Genomic DNA, 20,481 nt, shown 5'->3' with positions numbered 1-20,481 from the left:
ATGATAGAAGGTAGTATTCTTTTAAATTGATCAGGCATCAAGGGATCAGCCGGAGATCCTGATTTGACCTTATCGCAGAGTGTCAGAAGCACTTCTCGGGTGATAGAAGGAAAAAATTCAAAAGACCCGTGATTGGAGTTGCTAGAGGGCTCAGAGAGGCCCAGAGGGACCGTAGGAAAGTTATGATAGATAGCCTTAACTTTCTCAATGAAAAAATTAGCCAAATCTTCACACTGTAAATTGGAAGAGATCCCTGCGCCTACATCATTCTTCGGAGTCTTGAGCCCTGTCACTATTGAGAAGATGGTCTTAGCTGGGTTAGGGCTGGCCCAAATCTGTTCGGAAAAAAAGGCCACACGCTCTGCATGAAGGGCCCTATGATGGCGCTTTATAGCTGCGCGATACAGTGCCTTAGAGGCTGGGTCATAATCCCGACGCCAGGCTCTCTCCAACCTCTTACCCTGCTTGCGCAGGCCAGCCAGCTTAGCATTATACCAAGGATTGGGCTTCTTAACCCGATTCCTCGTGGGCCTAGCGGGTATAAGAGCGTTCAGAGCTTGCAGGATCCAATCTGAGAAGATGGAGTAAGCCTCATGCGGATCAGCCGGAAGGACCGGCGAGGTTGCTACAAGATGATCTTGAAAGTGCTCCCAGCTCAATTGATGCCAAGGACGCTTGATAGAGGAGTTATTTACTGGTGTACATATAGGCCGGATATCGTAAATCACCATAGTGACTAGAAAATGGTCTGACCAGTCCATAGGGTCTGGGACAAGAACCTCAGACGATAAAATGTTTGTGAAAATGGGATCAAGTAGGTGTCCAGCCACATGGGTGGGGCCGGGAACCCGTTGCACAAGCTGACAGGCCATAAGGTCTGCCAGGAACGATGCTATAGTTGGGTCAAGAACATTTTCTAGATGTAAATTAAGGTCGCCTATAATAGAGAAATTAGGGACATTAACTGCTAAGGTGCTAAGTACGTCAGGTAGAGTAGCGCGGAACTCTGTAGAAGGACCTGGGGGGCGATAAATTAATAATCCAGACATCGTATAATTACAGTTAAAAGCTAATTTAAAAGAAGCGCACTCACAGTCGGCAACAGTCTGTTCAATAAAAGTGCAGGAGAACTTAGATTTAAAAATAACTGCAATGCCACCTCCTCTCCTGGGTCTGTTAAGTGCATGCATCGCGTAGCCTACCGGGAGAGCAAGTACCCGCTCCGTCACTGTATCCTCGGAGAGCCAAGTCTCAGTAAGGAACAGAACGTCAGGTGACCTGTCCTCCAGGAGACAATAAACATCAGTGAAGTGTTTAACTAGCGAACGACAGTTCAACAAACAGACCCGCACCGAGGAACGGGGCGTGGAGTTGCTAGATTTGCCCAGAGCTACGGGTGAAAAGCCACAGTACGTGCATCTAAGAGAGCCTTCAGAGTCAACCGGCCGAGGCTGGAGGCACCTTACCACCTGCTTCCCCATAGCACACAGCTCAGACCGGGAGTATACATACCTTGGTCTTAGCGGACTATCAACAAGATCTACGACCGGCACCGAGCCGGCGCAGACGAGCTTGCCTTTGGCACGCCTTCGGCGCGCCCGCTGCGCACGTCCGCTGCGCGGCCGGATACCTATCATGCTTTTGAAGATAGCCCCCAGGAAGCGGAAGTGCGGTGGGGGGGAGGAGCCCCATCAAATACAAGCCACATGTGGCTGCCACCTCAAGAAGCCTGCAAGACTGTGCAGTGATCATTAAACTATGCATTTTTTTAATGTGGCTTGTGCTGCGAAGATCAGCATAAGGTGCAATTGAAAAAATTCAGGATCAAACAGCAAACTCAGATATCAGATTGTAATTTGGAAAATATGAACTCGGACTCCTTGTTGGCAGTTCTGCTTACGCAATGATGAAGGTTGTATGCGATGCAAACCGACATCGTAATCGGGATCAATGTGTCTTTAAGTGTTTTAACATGACGCTGGTTTTTTATCATCAGTTAACTCTCCCTCTCCTGCAAATTTTTTCAGAAAAAGCCCTTGTGAACATTTTATAAAATTGTTTTCAAAAATTAAAAAAATCAATGCAATACTTTATTATTGTATTTACAATTATCCACTATTACATTTGATAACACCAATTAAGGTTCATAATATCTTGAAAATTCGTTACCATCATGCAAAAAACACCGCAATTGAAGACGTCTTTTTGCTTTTGGGTACATTGTACCACCAATTCCCATAGATGGTAGTCTGGACGCTTCACAGCCTGTAGGAATTTGCTTTTGAGACATATGAATTAAGATGCTACAAATGTACTGGTTTTTCATCTGAAGTAATCTTTAAAAAACAATAATACAACATTGTCCCCAATAATGTTACAATGGAAAAACAACATTAAATCATTATTTATTATTTACCAGAAATCTTACAAATACAAAATAGATAATGCAAATATTTTTTTGGAAAGGGTACCTCCAATTAGACAATAACTTTTTGTAAGTATGAAGATTTGTTGTCAATGAGTCATAGAGTAAAATTTTCTTTGTAAGAGGTTTCAATACCTGGGGGAAATTAAGTAAAACTTGTTGTAAAAACATCCTCAGCAAGACAAACGCAATAACTAAATGTTATTTTTACTATAAAAAATCTGTTCGTATCAATATAGGTATAGAAAATTCAAGTAAATTCAATTCTATAGAAATAAGGAAATATACACTGATATGAATTGTAAAACTAACACAAGTACTAACAAAAATATTCACAATAGTCCTTATGCCTCATTATGAAATTAGAATGTAATGTTTCCTTTTAGAATATTTACTATTCCTTATTATAGTATGTTTATAGGGGTGTAAGGTCATGCCACAGGGCAAAACCCAGTTCTAACGACAATAAAAAGCTTTTTGTATGAATTATATTCAAATCCACCCTTTTATAAACTGGCTTTGTATATTGTTCTCACTTATGTAAGTGTAGCATCGTGCACAAATCCAGATAACACTTTTGGTGATTCCAGTTTTCAAAATCAACCTTAAAAAGCTCTATAAGTGGTAGATTTGCAGAACAGCTTTTGTGCTTAGTCCAGAAGGACTATAAAGCACTTTTGTTCACAGTGCAAAATGGTATGGTATAGGTTAAGTGACAAAAAAAATCACACAGAGGGGCCATATCATATTCCGTCCACAAAACGTACCGATTGACACTGACCCGGACCAGACACAAACCGACATGGACCTGCGCTGCCTGACCCGTGCTGTACAATGCAACGCGTGTGAATTACAAACGTCATGTACGGAATACAAGCCGTACACCCGAGCCGTAAGGAAATCAATGATCTGGCTGGAAAACCAACGCAAGTTGCACCAACTGACACAATCCTGGAATGAACCTGACCTACACTTAACCGCGATGTCCGATCCGTGCAGTACGATGCAATGTGTGTAAACCCAGATCAACTCGCATGAAGCCCAAGCAGCATATCCGACACGCACAGAAAACTGGGAACACAAGTAATAGAGATCTCCGCAACCGACACGTATGAAACACAGAATAAAGTCTGCGTGAACGAGGCGGAGAAGCCCGCACGAGTGAACATCAGAGGCCAGATTGCGGGTACGTGTCATTTGTTTGTGTGGTAGGTGTCTGACTTAACGCCTGCGCCGTTGGCGTTGGTTCATGATCCGGTCATAGATGTAGAGTACTTCTTTGACCTGTGCGATGGGATTCATGATGTGTTTGTGTCGTACACGCTGCTTGTTGCTCCGTCTCGTACCCGTTGCAAGCTGGTGCGTCTCGTAGCCGTGGATTGAGTTGTGAAGAGAATCGTAGCGGATATGCTTCTTTTCCGGATACTGTGACGTGCCGTTTTTAAAAAGGCATAGAACAAAAATGAATGACTTAAAAAGAGAAGACTGGATAAGAAAATGAAGGAGACCGGTGGAACCCAAAGCTGATAGAAAGTTAAGAGTAACCTGCAAGCAAAGGTTACAGACTCTAATACACTCAAAAGTGAACATGAGGCACTGAAGACGAATGTCTACCAATGTCAGAATGCAGGAGATGTTGATGGTGTCCTTTAAGTAGCAGCTGTGTGGACCAGGAGACGCCTTAGACGACCAGGAGCCGGATACGAGCTGTCCCAATCTCTGATGTTGAGCACAAAGGGGTCACTGTGCGACAGGAACACAAACATGCCTTTACAGTTGAAAACAATGAGGCTAACAAAAACGAAGGAAGCAGTGTCAAGAACAGCAAGGTCAAAGGGACTCAGCGCATGCATGTGAGTCGGAGGAGGCAACATGGAAGTGTTGGAGCCCACAGGTGCGAAACCTGACCCTTGATACAAGTCACGGACCGAATGAACACGAGTAGCACGAGGACCTCTAGCCAAGAGATGCAGGCACACGTATTGCAGATAATGTGATGGAGTTGGAGATCTTGGCAGAAGAGAATGCTGGAGGTAGGAACTCATTTGAGCATGAAGATCTATGGAGGAGAGAGCCAAGAAGCCTATGCAAGTTCACTCATTGGACAGGGGTTCTGTTAAAGGCTTTCCAATGGGTGAAACTGGCCGCAAAGTTATTGTCAAGACTGCGCACGCCTCGATAGTGATGCTGAACTATAAACTGTGTTACTCAGCATGTCGGAGTGCATGGGAGCCCACAATTGGCAAAATTTCGAGCAGCGTTAATGTTTTGGGAGATGCAGTGAAGTGACTCCTTCACTCCAAGGGATATTCCTTCTGGTGTCTTTGATAACCGCAGGCATGTTGAATAACCTGTATAGAGCACAGACACAGACTTTGCAGAAAAAAGACAAGCAAGATGACGATACCAGGAGCAGCAGGAATCTCCCCTCTTCTATTTTGTATTCCTTAAGTGGTGTCCAACGAAGTTCAGAGTGTACAGATGGTCGCACTTGAAATGGTATGTGATTTGAATCTTTACCATGACGATTCTAGGGACCCACCCACCAAAAAGTCTTTAAGTACCGCCGATAAATGGTTGTGATAAAGACAGTGTCCCTCAAAAAAACAAGCATTTGCAATGCAACGGGTTTTGCCTTTGGGACCTTTAACGTTTTTAGAAATGCATCATATCATCTTGGGTGCTAAAAAAGAAAGAGCTGTGTATGTATCCGATGTGGTGGAATGGTTATGGGCGGCCTCTTTGCATGTTGTTGGGAAAGAGGTCACATGCCACAGAAGTGCACAAGTCTTGTGACGATGATGTGACGTTGCTGTAACTTTGGTTACTGACCACCAGGCCTGTCACAAGGGGAGGAGCCCACCCTCACAAAGCAACATGTTTCAATTTTGAAAACGAAGATTGAATGCTTTCTTCTTAACGGAGCTAACGCAGCAACACTATGGAGACCTTTCAATGTGGATAAATGCCTGTTGACACAAAATGATTTGTGCCGCTACTGGTTCGAGCGTGAAAACGTAGGGTATCTCTATGTCACGACAGAGGTGAGTTGCAAATGCCAGGGCAGAATGTGCCCCGGCAATGTTAGGAGGTCTTTTGGCTCAATATAGCTGTGCCCCGAGCGCTGCATTTGTTTTTAAAAGCACTCACATACTATTGTGTATTTCACGGAATTTTTTCATTTTCAAAATGATTTAATGTGAGAAAAGTTGTGCTGTGCAGAGTAATATCTGCATTGGAGTGCCGGGCCAACTTTGTTCTGTGCAGGAAACGGCTTTTGTGTCTTATGTTGTGTGTGTGAAGCTGCTCTGGGAAAACAAGAAGCTCAAAATGTGAGGAGTATTAGGGGAAGGAGACAGCCGCTCCAGCCGCATGTCTCCTCTAACTTTTGCTGCGCAGCTAAAACCGCAGCGCACGCATAGGCAAAGCATACTACCTCCAAAGCTCACCGACCTCGTCATCCTTATCGACAAAGGCATGCGCTCGCCCCATGACAAAGCACCCATCCCTCAACTACAGAATACACGCGCAGTGAAAAATCCCACAAGAGATTCTCCTCACTAAAACACCCACACAACGCACTATAAAATATACTAAGCATGCACTCAATCCACCAGATAACACAGTAAACACAAACAACACACATACCCCAAAATACAAAGAACAACCCACCCCACAAAATGTAGTGCAAAGTCACCAACCAATCACGAGACTAACAAGGATTGAAAATGCAATAGGACTTGAATTTTCCATGAGTCCTATTGCATTTTCAATGGAAGTGCCAGCATGAAAGAAGGCACGGACTTGAGGTTGTGGGGGGGAAGGTTGTGGGGGGGGTAGTTGTGCTACAAAAAATTTCAGATTGCGGAAGGGACCAAGGAGAGACAGAGAAGCAAAATGGTTTTAGTAGTAAAGGGGCTGATTTCCTTTGAAGAGGGCAAATGACGCCATGGCAGTCAGGAGGCGGTCCTAAGACACCAATTCGAAAACAAAAAGCATGAATTTTCATTACAGGCAATCAAATTTATGGCTGGAAAGTGGGCGGAGCTTCACCCGGTACACTGTATAAAGCATCTCTCGCCGAGCCAGTGCATGAGGTGCCTAGGCAAAACCTAAAAAGATGGGGTAGACAGTCGGGAAGAAAACTCCCATGTCCTGTGTACAGTTTTACGGCAGAGTGGGAGGCAAGGTCACCATGAAGTAGTTGCAAATTGGAGTATGCTGGAAAGGCAACAATTGTGTAGTTTAATTAGCCTCAGTGTTTTTGCCATGCGCACCCACCCTAACGCAATACAATAAATAATATCTGGTGGTGTTCATACCTCACTGTGACAGGATATGTTCGGTTCTGCCCTACCCTTAAGAAAGCTAGGCTCTACAGCAGGAGGGCAGAAACATGTGTTTGGGCGGCAGATGTTCTAGCTTGCTGTACACGTCTAGAACAAAGATCCTGGGAGGAGCTTTAACGTGCATGTCAAGATACATCACACAATGTTTACATGTGTTGATTTATGATTCCGAAAAGTTTGGTAGCAAAAAATTACATGGATTGTTAAATACTGTTTTGAGTTGTTCAACCCTTATTGAGGCATAGTCACTCTATATGTCGTAATGACTGATTCACTTGCCACACGGGTGAATAGACTAGATAGGCTGTAGGGGAGTCCGGTTCATGCAATGGCACCCTCCAATTTCTAATGGAGAACGACTTTAGGATTTGAAGAGCCTGCACTATGGGTAACTTACATTTTTAAAGTGTATTGACTTTATAAATATGGGACCTTAATTAGGTTGTAAGTGGTGCTAACACCAACTTACACATGCTACAATGGCAGGCTTTTTTAAAAACAATTTTATTAGTTTTTTTTCTTGTGTGGCATATTACATGCTTCAGCCCTTTGGAGACTGCTGGTGTACCTATGCCCTGGGTATCTTCTTGTTACAGTATAGTTTGGAATTTCAATGCTAACCCAGTAGCCAATTATGAGTGTACCTAAGTGCTCACTATGTCAAATGTGTTTAGGAAGCACAGAGACTGTGCTTCTGAATTGCTGTAACCTAATAAGAATTGTCATAAATACATAATAACAACTGCAAACAGTAGGGGAGACCATGAAATCAGATACTAGTTTCCTACATGGACTTTATAACGACTGCAAGCCCTCTCGTATTATTCATCTATAATGTTCAAATCTATGTCTTAGAAGTAAAAGAAAACAAAGTTGCACTTACTAAAAGAATCCAATGAGCACCAGTATTTGTAGGACACACAACGGTTTCCATAGTCTCAAAAGGTACCTGCACATAATCAAATGTGGTCATGAATAAATTTACGTGTCTCCTGAACAAAAAACTTGAACACTAACATTATTACTAAGGTATAAATGCCTTTTCTATCATCTTTCCAAAATTACATTCTTTTCTTTCTAACACAAGCAAATAGTGTTACAGCCTTTAGACATGTGAAATGTTTACTATTGTGTAAATTTTGTAATTTCTTATGTGTATGCCGCTTGGACACTTTGCAGTAATTCATTGTTATATTGCTAAATCATTACAGCCTCACATTGTGACAAGTAACATAAGAAATAAAAATAGTTACCCGAAAAACAGATGATCGATATTTGCCCATGAAGATTGAGGACGACACTGTCGCCGAAAGTGCTAAACACTAAGGTTAAAAGAAAAAGACATCAATAAACATATTCTGAAAAATGATTTTTGCTTTGTGTTCTTTTTCAAAGTAGATGTAACTATACGTACATTGTGACTTGACAAGCATAACTTCGCAAGGTACGCATCTATTACCTAATAAAAAAAGATTAAAACATTAGACATAGTATTTCACTACTGCTTGATTACAACTCCGGCGGAGTGAAGAACACCAGACTGACTAAAGGTTACCAGTGGTGGCTCAGACACCGCAACACCAGCGGTACAGCAAGCACACTCAGAGGATGCAATATGGTTTGCGGACTCACCGCAGTACATCAAAGCAGGTTATGAGTTTCCTTAAAAACAACGGGTACATGGAGGTTTCAACTTCATGTACACTGTGTTGTAGAGGAAACTAAGGGCTGCCTACAGGGCCACTTGTACTTACTCCACATGTGGATGCACAAAGGGTGTCAAAACTTGTGCACTTTTGTGTGCATGCACAGTAACTGTTGAACGATTTTGAATTTTCAGTCCATGTTTTGCAGCAACATTGTGAGGCATTTCCAAATGTGCATTTTGGAAAATTAATGTTACCTTTTGAAAAGTAACCTCCCTGGAATTACACGATGTTCAACTGACTACAAATCAACTATAATCTGGCAAGCATGCATGGTCGTTGGTGGCTATGGGCAGGGGCGTGCATTAGAGCAACACACCTGACCTTGCATGGATAACATTTTTAATCAAGCCCTTAGTGTACAAAATCATCTTTTTAATATTCCTATTTTATGTTTTTCAATTTATAAAATAGTTTGTATATAGAACATAAAAAAATTGTAGTTAAAATTGAAATTACACCAAAAACTAAAATTAACTTTTTGATTACAAAATCTAATAGATGTAATTTTTTACAGCTTACAGTACCTATTATTTGTAGCTTTTTACTTTTAAAAAACTTATTCTCCATGAATTAAATGTGTTTTTTGGTATGCTGAAGACTAAAGAAAAGACGTATTAGTTTTTAAGATGTATTTTTTTAGAGATAAGTCATCATTGAAAAAAATTTCGGGGAAAATTAAATGACAAAAATGTTTACTTTTGACAATTATAGAGAAAATCTCAAATCATTTATTGCAACATTTAACCAAAACAACCATTTTTAAACATTTTGTTTTAAAAGAGCACAATCTATCCCCTTAATTAGGGTCAATTACTATTATTTTATTGCAAAAACAGATTCTTAAACGCTTGTTGATTTGTGATTAATTTTGTTTAACAGGAGGATAGCTCTTTATTAATAATTTTATGACATGTGCTGTGTAAAAATGATATAAAAACAAACCTCATCAACTATCCATTGGGGGGATTTTAGAGAATGGAAGGAGGAATCGTACAATTTTATGTTTGAAACTATTGCTTCCAAACGTCCAATTGCAGGTTTATTCCATACAGCCAAAAGATTTTCAACGTCAGTAGATACTTTTTGTTTCAAATCTGTGGATACATAAGTGATCAACATAATTATAAAATACTTTACAAGACTTCTGCTTGGAATTAGATTTTTTTTTAAAAACGATGTAAAAAGTATTTCACTACATATTAATGTTTTTTTTTTTAAAGTAGTTATCAAGAGTAAAACTATTTTTAAACATAAAATACATATATATTATTCTGGCAATATTGATATGTCGTTTTGAAATCCACCAACCCCTGGTTGGAGACTTTAACACAGAAATGGTAGCCTTTGAATGTGACCGCCGAATCACAATGTACACTGTCAGGTTAATATGACTCCTTTACGACCATACACATAAACAATGCAGTCACATCCTTCGTGTTTATGATGTTGATTTTTGAAACTAAATCCATGTTGGTCTCTCCAACATGAATTTGTTGTTGGAAAGCAAGTTTGGTGTAGGCCAGCAGGGTCAAATTCCACTGTGGCACAACGGTGCAGAGATGTTGGAAAACATTCAATTACCATTGAGAGACTAACATGCAGCAGATTCAGCTCGCAGCACCAAATTACATTAAAAAAATGCCCCATTTGCGGGCAGAATCTAATAGCAGTGTTCCATACGCTGACCTGAGGGCTGTAGGTCCAACAACTGCAGCAATGTCAATTTGAGGCAAGTAAAAAAATGTATTAACTTAAATAATATAAAGCACTTTTAAAAACTAAATTGAACATTGTGAAATCGATTTTATAATTGTAATTTCAATATAAGCTTAACATAAAAAGGTAAACATGAAACAAGATGAGTGGCAAAATTAAAATTATAATGAGGTGGTGTTGCTTAGGCCCTTGCCTATGGAGTCTGATGGATGGGGTTGCAACCCCACACATACTCAATTTCCTAGGAGAGCAATGTCGGAACCTCTGCCGGTCAATTCGAACACACCTTTGACACTGTGCCCTACACAGAGGGCGAATAGCGGCGCAGAGGCCACTCAGGGAGACAGAGACCTGGACAACCTGACACTGTAGCTGTGTGTGTTGTGTGATGTAACCGGGTTTGCCTGGTATACACAGGTGCCCCCGTGGTTGGAGTACGTGCTCAACAGAACGAATGTGAGATAGCCATCAAGCTGCAGCAGGAGGTCGCAGGCTGAATCACTGTAGTAAGGAGTGCCCTGATAGGCACCGTATGGAATTTGAGGGGAAGAACCTCTCCTACGCAACAACATAAAATGAACCACCTACTCCCGTAGGCAAGGATGTAGGGGACAGCGTCCAATGGTTTTGGAGATAATTTCAGCTGTACTGGACCCTGTGAGAGGGTATTCAGACTCCTAAAAAGTATTACCCATCGTCTACCGGTCAGTAGAGAGGCTGAGCTCGATATAGACCAGCCCTGGAGGGAACTACACCGTGTGACGCCAAGGCCAGGGCTGAGGACGGAGCTAGCGGCGTAGCCGTGGTATGAGCCAAAGACGATGCAGTGTCCGTAGCCAAAGGAGATTTTGAGTCCGAGCCATTGAACTAATGCCGGAGTCGTCAAGATCGAAGCCAACGGCTGCACCAAGGCCGGATCCGTAGTGTTGCCGAGGCGGGATCCAACAGCAGTGCCAAGGCCGGCTCCATAGTGTCGCCAAGACGGGATCCAACGGAGGCTACAAGGACGGATCTGCGGGGGCACCGAGTCCTGATCCATAGCGGCGCAGAGGCAGGATCCACTGCGGCGCAGAGGCCGGATCCACGGTGGCACCAAAGCCAGATCCATGGCCTGAGCCACATTGCCGAGGTTGGAACCAGCGGCCGTGCCTAGGCCGACGACAACGGCGGTGGAGCCGAGGCCGGAGCAAACAGCTGTGCTGAGGCCATAGCCAATGGACCAGATGGGGCAAGTAAACGGACAATGGATGAGTGAAGTACCTGTACTTTGCCGGATTCGCGTACAGTCCAGAAAAATGCGGGTAGGCCGCAGGCAACAACGGAGGCCCCAAAGGAGCCGTGGGGGAGCGACCCCCCGCCCCATCCACCGAGACTCGCGAGCAGTGAGGGGAGACGAAGAGCCACGCAGCTTCTTCGAATTTAAATGGCGTTTGGACTTACCTGTCCCAAATTCTAATGAACGATGGTGTGGTCGGAGCCAGCGATACCTCGAACACCTACAGGAGCGGGATCTTGAGTGGCGCGGTACAGAGTGCCTGGCTTCCAATAACTTCCGGAAACACTCCTGCAAGTCTTCTGCGCCATGGCCCGACAATCAGGGCACGTCTCGGGTTGATGGCGTGCCCGAAGCAGAAGAGAAACACATTGTGGGGATCCATCACCGACATGGTCAGACACCATTCCTGGCCATCCATACTGCACCAAAGTTGAAATTTCTACCAAAACTAGGAAAAAGTCTTAAAACCAAAGCCATATCGGCGCAAGTCATTTGCCATGTGGGGACCGGCCAGCGTATATTCTATATCGCCGTGACGGGAACGCCTTGGCCCTTACCTCCAAGTGCCATGAGGAGAACAGCCAAATGACTCCATCCAATGCAGTGAGGGGAACGGCCTACAAAGTCCAGAAGCCCCTGCTCGGCCCCGAGTGGCAGCATCATACAAGCACAACAAGTCCCATCATAATGACGCGCACGGGCAAAGTCCGGGCCAAGGGCGGGCCCGTCCTGCACCCGTCAAAGCCAGGAAGATAAAGAGCAGGGCCAGCTCAATTACATTGCTACTGTGCCATCGGAGGGACCCATGTGATTCAAATTAAGGTACTGTGCCGATTTGTGCTGCATACTATTTTTCAGAGTGACACTGTGGTTTAAAGACATTCAAGTAGTGATACTTGGGACAGACTTTGCTGTGACACTGTTTTACTTGTCAAACATTATTTCCCATGCTCTTACTCCACCTTACAGCATTTAATTAGCTTATTGCTAGAGTAAGCATGGGCAAAAGTAAAGCTATGGAAAGTTTGGGGGGGCAAATGGAGCATCAAGTGGGATGGGTAAGGTTAAAAAGGCAAGGAAAACTTCAAAGCACAGCGCTAATAACTGAGTGATCGACAGAATCGAGACCCTAATAACAGAATGTGAAGGGATTCTCGTAGCTGAGTTACCTGTGGCCGCTAGCGTTGAGAGAAACCCATTATGAAGTGACCATGAGCAACCCTGTTGCACCACAATACTGCCTATGTTTCTGAAATCTTTTCTAAGCCGTACTTAACCTAGTAGCGAGACCAAACATACTGTGTTAGCACAGGTGGGAATTGCCTCCACACAGTGCAAGAATAATCAACTGGTCAGAGATCCTGTAATCGATTTAGAGGCTACTGCTATTTTCAGCTTGAACCGGTTTGCGTCGTTGCCCGAGGCCCCTGATCTGCGGGAGTAGCTAGTGCAAAAATCCAAAATCATAAGCCCTACCACCATCGCAGCTTTGTCTAAGCAAGTAGGGACTGTTGCCACAGTACTTGAAGCTCTTCTGCAGATTGTTAATGAGCTTAGGCTAGAAATAGGTGCGATGAGGGTGATGATTGTGGAGTTAGTGGCAGTAGTTAAACTAATAGCTCCAAGTGGCATGTCACACCAGCTGGCTGGTAGTAACACACCTATCCCACACCTCCACAGGGCACACATGAATGCACAAAAAGAACAATCTATTGCACATCATGGCTCTCTCTCCTCTATCAAACCACTTGCTACTCAGGCCATTAAGACACCTCATTGTCAACAGACAGCTCCCTCCCAAATCTCTTTGCTCACTGACCAGGAAGCACATCTGCCTCTACAATGTATTACAAAAAACGCTAGACCTTTTAAAACACCAGTAGATCCTTGTCAGCACTCTAAAGATTATTCTTATTTGGAAAAACTTTTGTATTATCCCCCTGTAGAGACGCGAACAGTCTATATGGTCAGTTTTAAAAAGCTTAAATCGCGTGGTGACCACGAAACGAAGACTCCTTTAAAAATAAGACCATACATTTGATTCGCCATGTCAGGGGCTGTTGGTCGTTGGTACGGGATGACATAGCCAGGGCTCGGCGATGTACAATTCATAAACGTTCTCTTGACGACATTGAACTTACCTTTACAAAGCCAGATCAGGCTGCAAATTTTTGTGCACTAGAATTTCAAAGTTGCCATCCAGGCTCTTTAGACATTCTAAACAGAAGTTAACCAATACTTACTGATATCAGGGCCCAGGGCAAAGTAATTGAGCAGAGTGTCGAGGGTGGGTCTACATTAGATGGCAAAGACTGACTGAGAGCAGCCGACAGGGCTTACAGAGACCGGTCATAATAGGAAAACTGGACCTCAACACCACCCACGCTACATCCCAGTGTCACTCCACGCACTCGACAAAGGACGAAACAACTACTGAGGTCCAGCATCGCCAGCAGACACACAGGGACCCTTCAGCTGTCAGTGCTGCCGGTACTCCTTCAGCTACGCCAGGAATGCTTATCCAGCACAACACGCTCTCAAGAACACACCAAGGAAGAGCTTGCAATACTAGCTACTCAACGTCTGTTGACTGTATATACATGCCAACTAAGTATGTGACCTCCTGAACAGCAAAACCATGGATGTAGCATTCTTCACCGAAACCTGAACCAACACCACCTCGGGCCTGCATATAGCCATCGCCATTCACAAAGGATACAAGATCTCCAGGATGGACAGCCACACCCCCACGGAGTAGTAATCGCCATCGCCCACAATTCCAGCATCCACCTAAGCACACTACCCGAAGAGACGACAGACCTGATAGAACACCAGCACTTAGAGATACTGGCCACCTCTACCACCCCACTCCGTGTACCTTCATTTAACAAACCCCAGGTATCCACGGACCTTCCGTCAAATTAATAACGAACATCATCTCCACACACGCCATCCCATCTAACAACTACTGCCTGCTTGGAGACATAAACTTCAACCTCAAAAAAAAAGTACAACGCAAGAACACATCCCTCATGGACAACCTCCATAACATTGGACTTTGCAAGATTGTGCCTGAACCCACGCATTCGCTCACCCTCACCCCATCTTCATATTTAGAAACTACATTGTGTTCAGCCTCACCACCAAACTCACGTGGACAGAACATAGATGCATCCACTGCTCCTTCCAGACAACCACCACCCACAGACACCATCACTTGTCCCACAGAGATACTGGACCAAAAGCAACGAAGACCAGCTGACCTCCTCAAGGAGGAAATCCACAGGACAACTGTTGAAGAAGATGACCCAAACACCACCGCAAAACTATTTACAGATAGATCCCCAACAGAGTCAACACCATAGCTCCCCTCAAGCAGAACAACAATGCACAAGCCAAGAATGACAGATTGTTCAGCCCGAATTCCATGAGTCCAGGCACACCGGTTGCCGCATCAAAAAGACATGTCTGAATTCCAAATCCACGGAAGCAGACAACTTCAAATATGACAACGCCGCCCACCACCAGCTCATCATAAAAACAACAAATACTGGAATTTAAAACAGAATTCCCACACACGCACCAAACAACAAAAAACTCATCCACATCGTCACGGAATTTGACCAACACACCATCGATTTGACCGATATTGCTCCCTCACAAGATCACTGAAACAAACCCAGCACCTTCTTACACAACAAAACAAGAACATCAACAATAACTTCAACAACTTCGTCAGAAGTTGCCACCAATAAACTTGTCCATAAAAATATGTGATATTTTAATCATTTTACATGTAGTGGGACCCCGGATGTGGTAGGGAGATCTCACTTTATAATTGATGTTTGTAGATGATGATAAGGGAACCTAAGGAAGAAAATTCTCATTTTGGTTATCTCTGTTTTATAAAAATCTTCTATTAACCCCTTGGCTGCGGCAGGAATTCCGCCGCAGCGCTGGGGGGGGGGTTTGGGGGCAGCGCGGTGGCGCTGTGCTCATGATGGAGCCACTCCGTCATGAGTCACGGTTGAGCTGTGCTCATGACGGAGTGGTTCCGTCACGACTCCACCCACTGCGCTAATCGCCCGCACAGGCGGGGAATTAGCGCCGCGTGGGCAGAGCGGCGGCCAACGGCCGCAGCATGACGGAACCACTCCGTCATAAGCACACGGCACCCGTGGCTCATGACGGAGTGGTTCCGTCATGAGCTGGGAAGGGGTTAAGAGGTGAGTGTGAATATGACAATATGTAAACAACACAACACTGTTGCAACAATCTTCGTTTCAGTTTGAAATGACAATATTTAAGATTCCAATGCTTCTAATGTATGTGGATCTGGGGTCCGTGCTGGCGTGAATATCGCTCAGTGCCACCAACACCATCACACCCATGCTTCAACACACCATCAACCGCTACCTGGAGAACGCCACCTTCACTGACAAATGGAAACACGCCGAGAAAAGCCCCCTCCTGAAGAAGCCCTTGGTGGACCCCACCAAACCTTAACAACCACAGACCCATCTCCCTGATCCCGTTCCCTGCAAAAGTATTTTATAAAGGAATCAAAAGCAAATTCACCACATTCATAAAAAAACACAACATTCCCGACCCGTTCAAATCCTGCTTCGGAAAAAACAACATCACAGAAATCGCCCTCCATTTTAAAAAAAACAACATCTGCATCATCCGGGAATAAAGAGAAACGGTAACCCTCATCCTTCTTGGCCATCTCACAGGCCTTTGACATGTTATCCCGCAGCACCATAATACACACACTACACGACGCAAGGATAATGGACAAGTCCTATAATAGATTAACAGATCTATCCAGCAGAACACAACAAGTAAGTCTACTACCCTTTCTCTCGGGCCCTACACCTACCACCTGCAGAGTCACCAACGGGTCCGAACTCAGTACAACACTCTTTAACTTATACATGTCTATACTCGCCACCATCATCTTAGAATACGGACTCAGCATTGACTCATACGCAGACAACACCCACCTCATCCTCTCCCTATACATCAAAGCCAACGGAGCCAAACAAAAGCCAAACAAAACTTAAAATAAGGAACAAAAATGTTGCGAAATTGATGAAAAAAAGATGACTATAAATCAACGCCGACAAAACATAAGTATTCATGATAGGGCCACACCCCGAGGCATGTAACGACACATGGTGGCTCCCCACACTCACTAGCCCACCCACCCACTCTGACCGTGCATTTAAACATGGATTCATTCGACATCCCAAGATCAAACCAGACTGACACATCAACATAGTCACATGCTCCTTCTTTCCCATGCTCCGCATCCTACTGAAGACCTTCAATTTGATCTCTATCGAGCACAGAAAAACTGCAACGCACACACTCGTCACCAGCAGACTAGACTACAGCAAAGCACTCTATTCCAGAATAAACAAAATCCTCACACGCAACGGTGGCGCTGTGCTCATGATGGAGCCACTCCGTCATGAGTCACGGTTGAGCTGTGCTCATGACGGAGTGGTTCCGTCACGACTCCACCCACTGCGCTAATCGCCCGCACAGGCGGGGAATTAGCGCCGCGTGGGCAGAGCGGCGGCCAACGGCCGCAGCATGACGGAACCACTCCGTCATAAGCACACGGCACCCGTGGCTCATGACGGAGTGGTTCCGTCATGAGCGGGGAAGGGGTTAAGAGGTGAGTGTGAATATGACAATATGTAAACAACACAACACTGTTGCAACAATCTTCGATTCAGTTTGAAATGACAATATTTAAGATTCCAATGCTTCTAATGTATGTGGATCTGGGGTCCGTGCTGGCGTGAATATCGCTCAGTGCCACCAACACCATCACACCCATGCTTCAACACACCATCAACCGCTACCTGGAGAACGCCACCTTCACTGACAAATGGAAACACGCCGAGAAAAGCCCCCTCCTGAAGAAGCCCTTGGTGGACCCCACCAAACCTTAACAACCACAGACCCATCTCCCTGATCCCGTTCCCTGCAAAAGTATTTTATAAAGGAATCAAAAGCAAATTCACCACATTCATAAAAAAACACAACATTCCCGACCCGTTCAAATCCTGCTTCGGAAAAAACAACATCACAGAAATCGCCCTCCATTTTAAAAAAAACAACATCTGCATCATCCGGGAATAAAGAGAAACGGTAACCCTCATCCTTCTTGGCCATCTCACAGGCCTTTGACATGTTATCCCGCAGCACCATAATACACACACTACACGACGCAAGGATAATGGACAAGTCCTATAATAGATTAACAGATCTATCCAGCAGAACACAACAAGTAAGTCTACCACCCTTTCTCTCGGGCCCTACACCTACCACCTGCAGAGTCACCAACGGGTCCGAACTCAGTACAACACTCTTTAACTTATACATGTCTATACTCGCCACCATCATCTTAGAATACGGACTCAGCATTGACCCATACGCAGACAACACCCACCTCATCCTCTCCCTATACATCAAAGCCAACGGAGCCAAACAAAAGCCAAACAAAACTTAAAGTAAGGAACAAAAATGTTGCGAAATTGATGAAAAAAAGATGACTATAAATCAACACCGACAAAACATAAGTATTCATGATAGGGCCACACCCCGAGGCATGTAACGACACATGGTGGCTCTCCACACTCACTAGCCCACCCACCCACTCTGACCGTGCATTTAAACATGGATTCATTCGACATCCCAAGATCAAACCAGACTGACACATCAACATAGTCACATGCTCCTTCTTTCCCATGCTCCGCATCCTACTGAAGACCTTCAATTTGATCTCTATCGAGCACAGAAAAACTGCAACGCACACACTCGTCACCAGCAGACTAGACTACAGCAAAGCACTCTATTCCAGAATAAACAAAATCCTCACACGCAAGCTACGAAACATCCACACAGCCGCCGCTAAACCGGTTCTCAACATACTGCAAAACAGCCACATATCACAACACCTGCACACACTCCACTGGCTCTCTATCGAGTCTATAATCACCTTGCATATCCTGACCTAAGGACACAAAGCTCTAAACAACACCAACCCAGCATACCTAAAAAGCCGTCTAAACTTTCACGCCCCACAAAGAACACTAACAGCAGAACAGCTTTCCTATTGCGTGGTTCACCGCACCAGAAAAAACAGATCAGGAGGACGCTGATTCTCCTTCATCACAGCAAGAGCGTGGCACAATCTCATGCTCCATAGCACATAGGCAAACTCATTCCACATCTTTGCGAGAAACTTTAAAAACATGTCCTTGATGGACTAGAACCTACACCGTCCCCTGCTTACCCACCGGCTTGAGAAGCCTTACGGGTGAGTAGTCGCGATGTAGCCAACCCCGGATTGATTGATTTCATTGTTTGGTATGCCGTCAGGAGGAGGAAGTTTAAGGAAAACAATTGATGGGTAACAGAGAGCTAACTGTATCAGCAAGGCTCCGCATCATATACATTTAATAGATAAATTGAGCATATCTTACCCTATGTAGTGGGAAACATAGCGTGCTTCTTCACGATGCCAAAATGCATGCTTTGAGAGGTGTAAAGAGTTGACTTTTATCACATGGTATGTTCCTGCGTCATGATCTCAATATATTGTGCGTCAATTGTCATTTAACTAAGGGAAATATTGGGCTTGCCGGTCCACCTTCGTCGTCTTGACCTTGTCTTGTTGTTGAAGGTGGTGATGGATGGTTGACGTACAGATAGATTGTTTCGATGTACTTTCATCTTGGTGGCCCAAAGAGACATTGCAGCAGGCGGGAAGGACTCGGCATAAAAATATATCATTAAGTCTCCAAAAAATGGTGGAGTGCTGATCCGTTAGATTGAGAATAGTATATGAGTTAATAGGCTGTTCAGCTAAATGTGAGATGATAATGATCAGAGGTTTGTGCTTGAAAGAATGAGGAAACAGAAACGACAAGGGAGAAGCTTTCGAGGGTCAATATAATTATTTCATGTTACATGGTCATAGTTGAAAAACAAGAAAAATATATTTGACTGTCTTATATGTAATAACATAAATCTGTATTAAAAGTGAATTTTTGAAAGCATGCAGCATATTTTTTTTAATTATTAAATTCTACAATGGCATTGAAAAATTATTACAATAGTAAATATATTAAAACCCACATGCATGGGTGAAAACAAGTACAACATGATTTTCAAGGTTTTATAAACATTTTTAAAACTGAAAATTGCATTTTAAATAGATAAAAAGAAACCTCACCCCCGATCAGTACAGTTGTTTCTTTTTCTACAGAAACATCAATCTCCTCTGAAAGTGTTTCCATTGAATGAAATTCTTGATATTCTTGACTGGTCATGCTTGCTGGAAAAAAATTTTTTTAACTTTATTAAAGGACTATAAATTATTGTTAATTATTTCCCAAAATGCACGTATTGCAAAAAAGAATGTTAAATAAGGAGTTGAAGTTTAAGTTAGTAACAACTCATTTTAGAAAAACAACCACTATTCACCAAAAAAACCACAGTCCATTTTGATAACAAACATTATTCCAAAATCATTTAATTAACATACATTTTTTCAAAAACAATTTATTTGGAGAAAAAATGTTTCACGTTCTGTGTGTTAAGTACCTTAACAACCAAGCGGGTGCACTTTATCAAGGGTGATGTTATATATTTAAAAAAATCATATCCAAATTATTCCAAATGGAGAAAAAAAACATACCTTTCTTTGGTTCGCTGCTGCCACTTGATGTATACGGCCTCAACATGTCCAGATTGTGTGTTCTACGTAGAGCAATGTTGGAAGCATTAATCAATGTAACACGCTTTCCTTTTATTTCTGAAATGGTGTATAGTCCGGTAAATTTATGTTGTAAAACCCCTCCTTTTCTAGTACCTAGCCTGGAATTTTTCAGGAGCACTAACTGTCCTTCTGTGAAGGTGCAAGGCTTACATTTTTGGGTTACTCTCTTTTTAAATTTTTCTTTTTGTTTTTCCTGTGCCAGCTCA

General features: G+C 43.6%; 1 protein-coding gene across 1 annotated transcript in view; it reads right to left on the bottom strand.

Annotated features, from left to right (window-relative positions):
• Positions 1–19,826, bottom strand: part of LOC146870856 (uncharacterized) — a 45,002-nt gene extending 25,176 nt beyond the window's left edge. Inside the window, exons 1-7 of the mRNA XM_085599714.1 lie at positions 19,730–19,826; positions 9,426–9,577; positions 8,189–8,233; positions 8,028–8,096; positions 7,658–7,723; positions 2,472–2,560; positions 2,170–2,278 (exon numbers count right to left, since the gene is read on the bottom strand). Coding sequence (XP_085455840.1) covers positions 2,170–2,278; positions 2,472–2,560; positions 7,658–7,723; positions 8,028–8,096; positions 8,189–8,233; positions 9,426–9,577; positions 19,730–19,826 — 627 coding nt within the window. The remainder of the gene's footprint in view (positions 1–2,169; positions 2,279–2,471; positions 2,561–7,657; positions 7,724–8,027; positions 8,097–8,188; positions 8,234–9,425; positions 9,578–19,729) is intronic.
• Positions 19,827–20,481: the final 655 nt, after the last annotated feature.

Source organism: Triturus cristatus, chromosome 1_1 (assembly GCF_964204655.1).
Source record: "Triturus cristatus chromosome 1_1, aTriCri1.1, whole genome shotgun sequence".
Lineage (NCBI taxonomy): Eukaryota > Metazoa > Chordata > Amphibia > Caudata > Salamandridae > Triturus > Triturus cristatus.
This window is presented reverse-complemented; position numbering and strand designations above follow the sequence as displayed.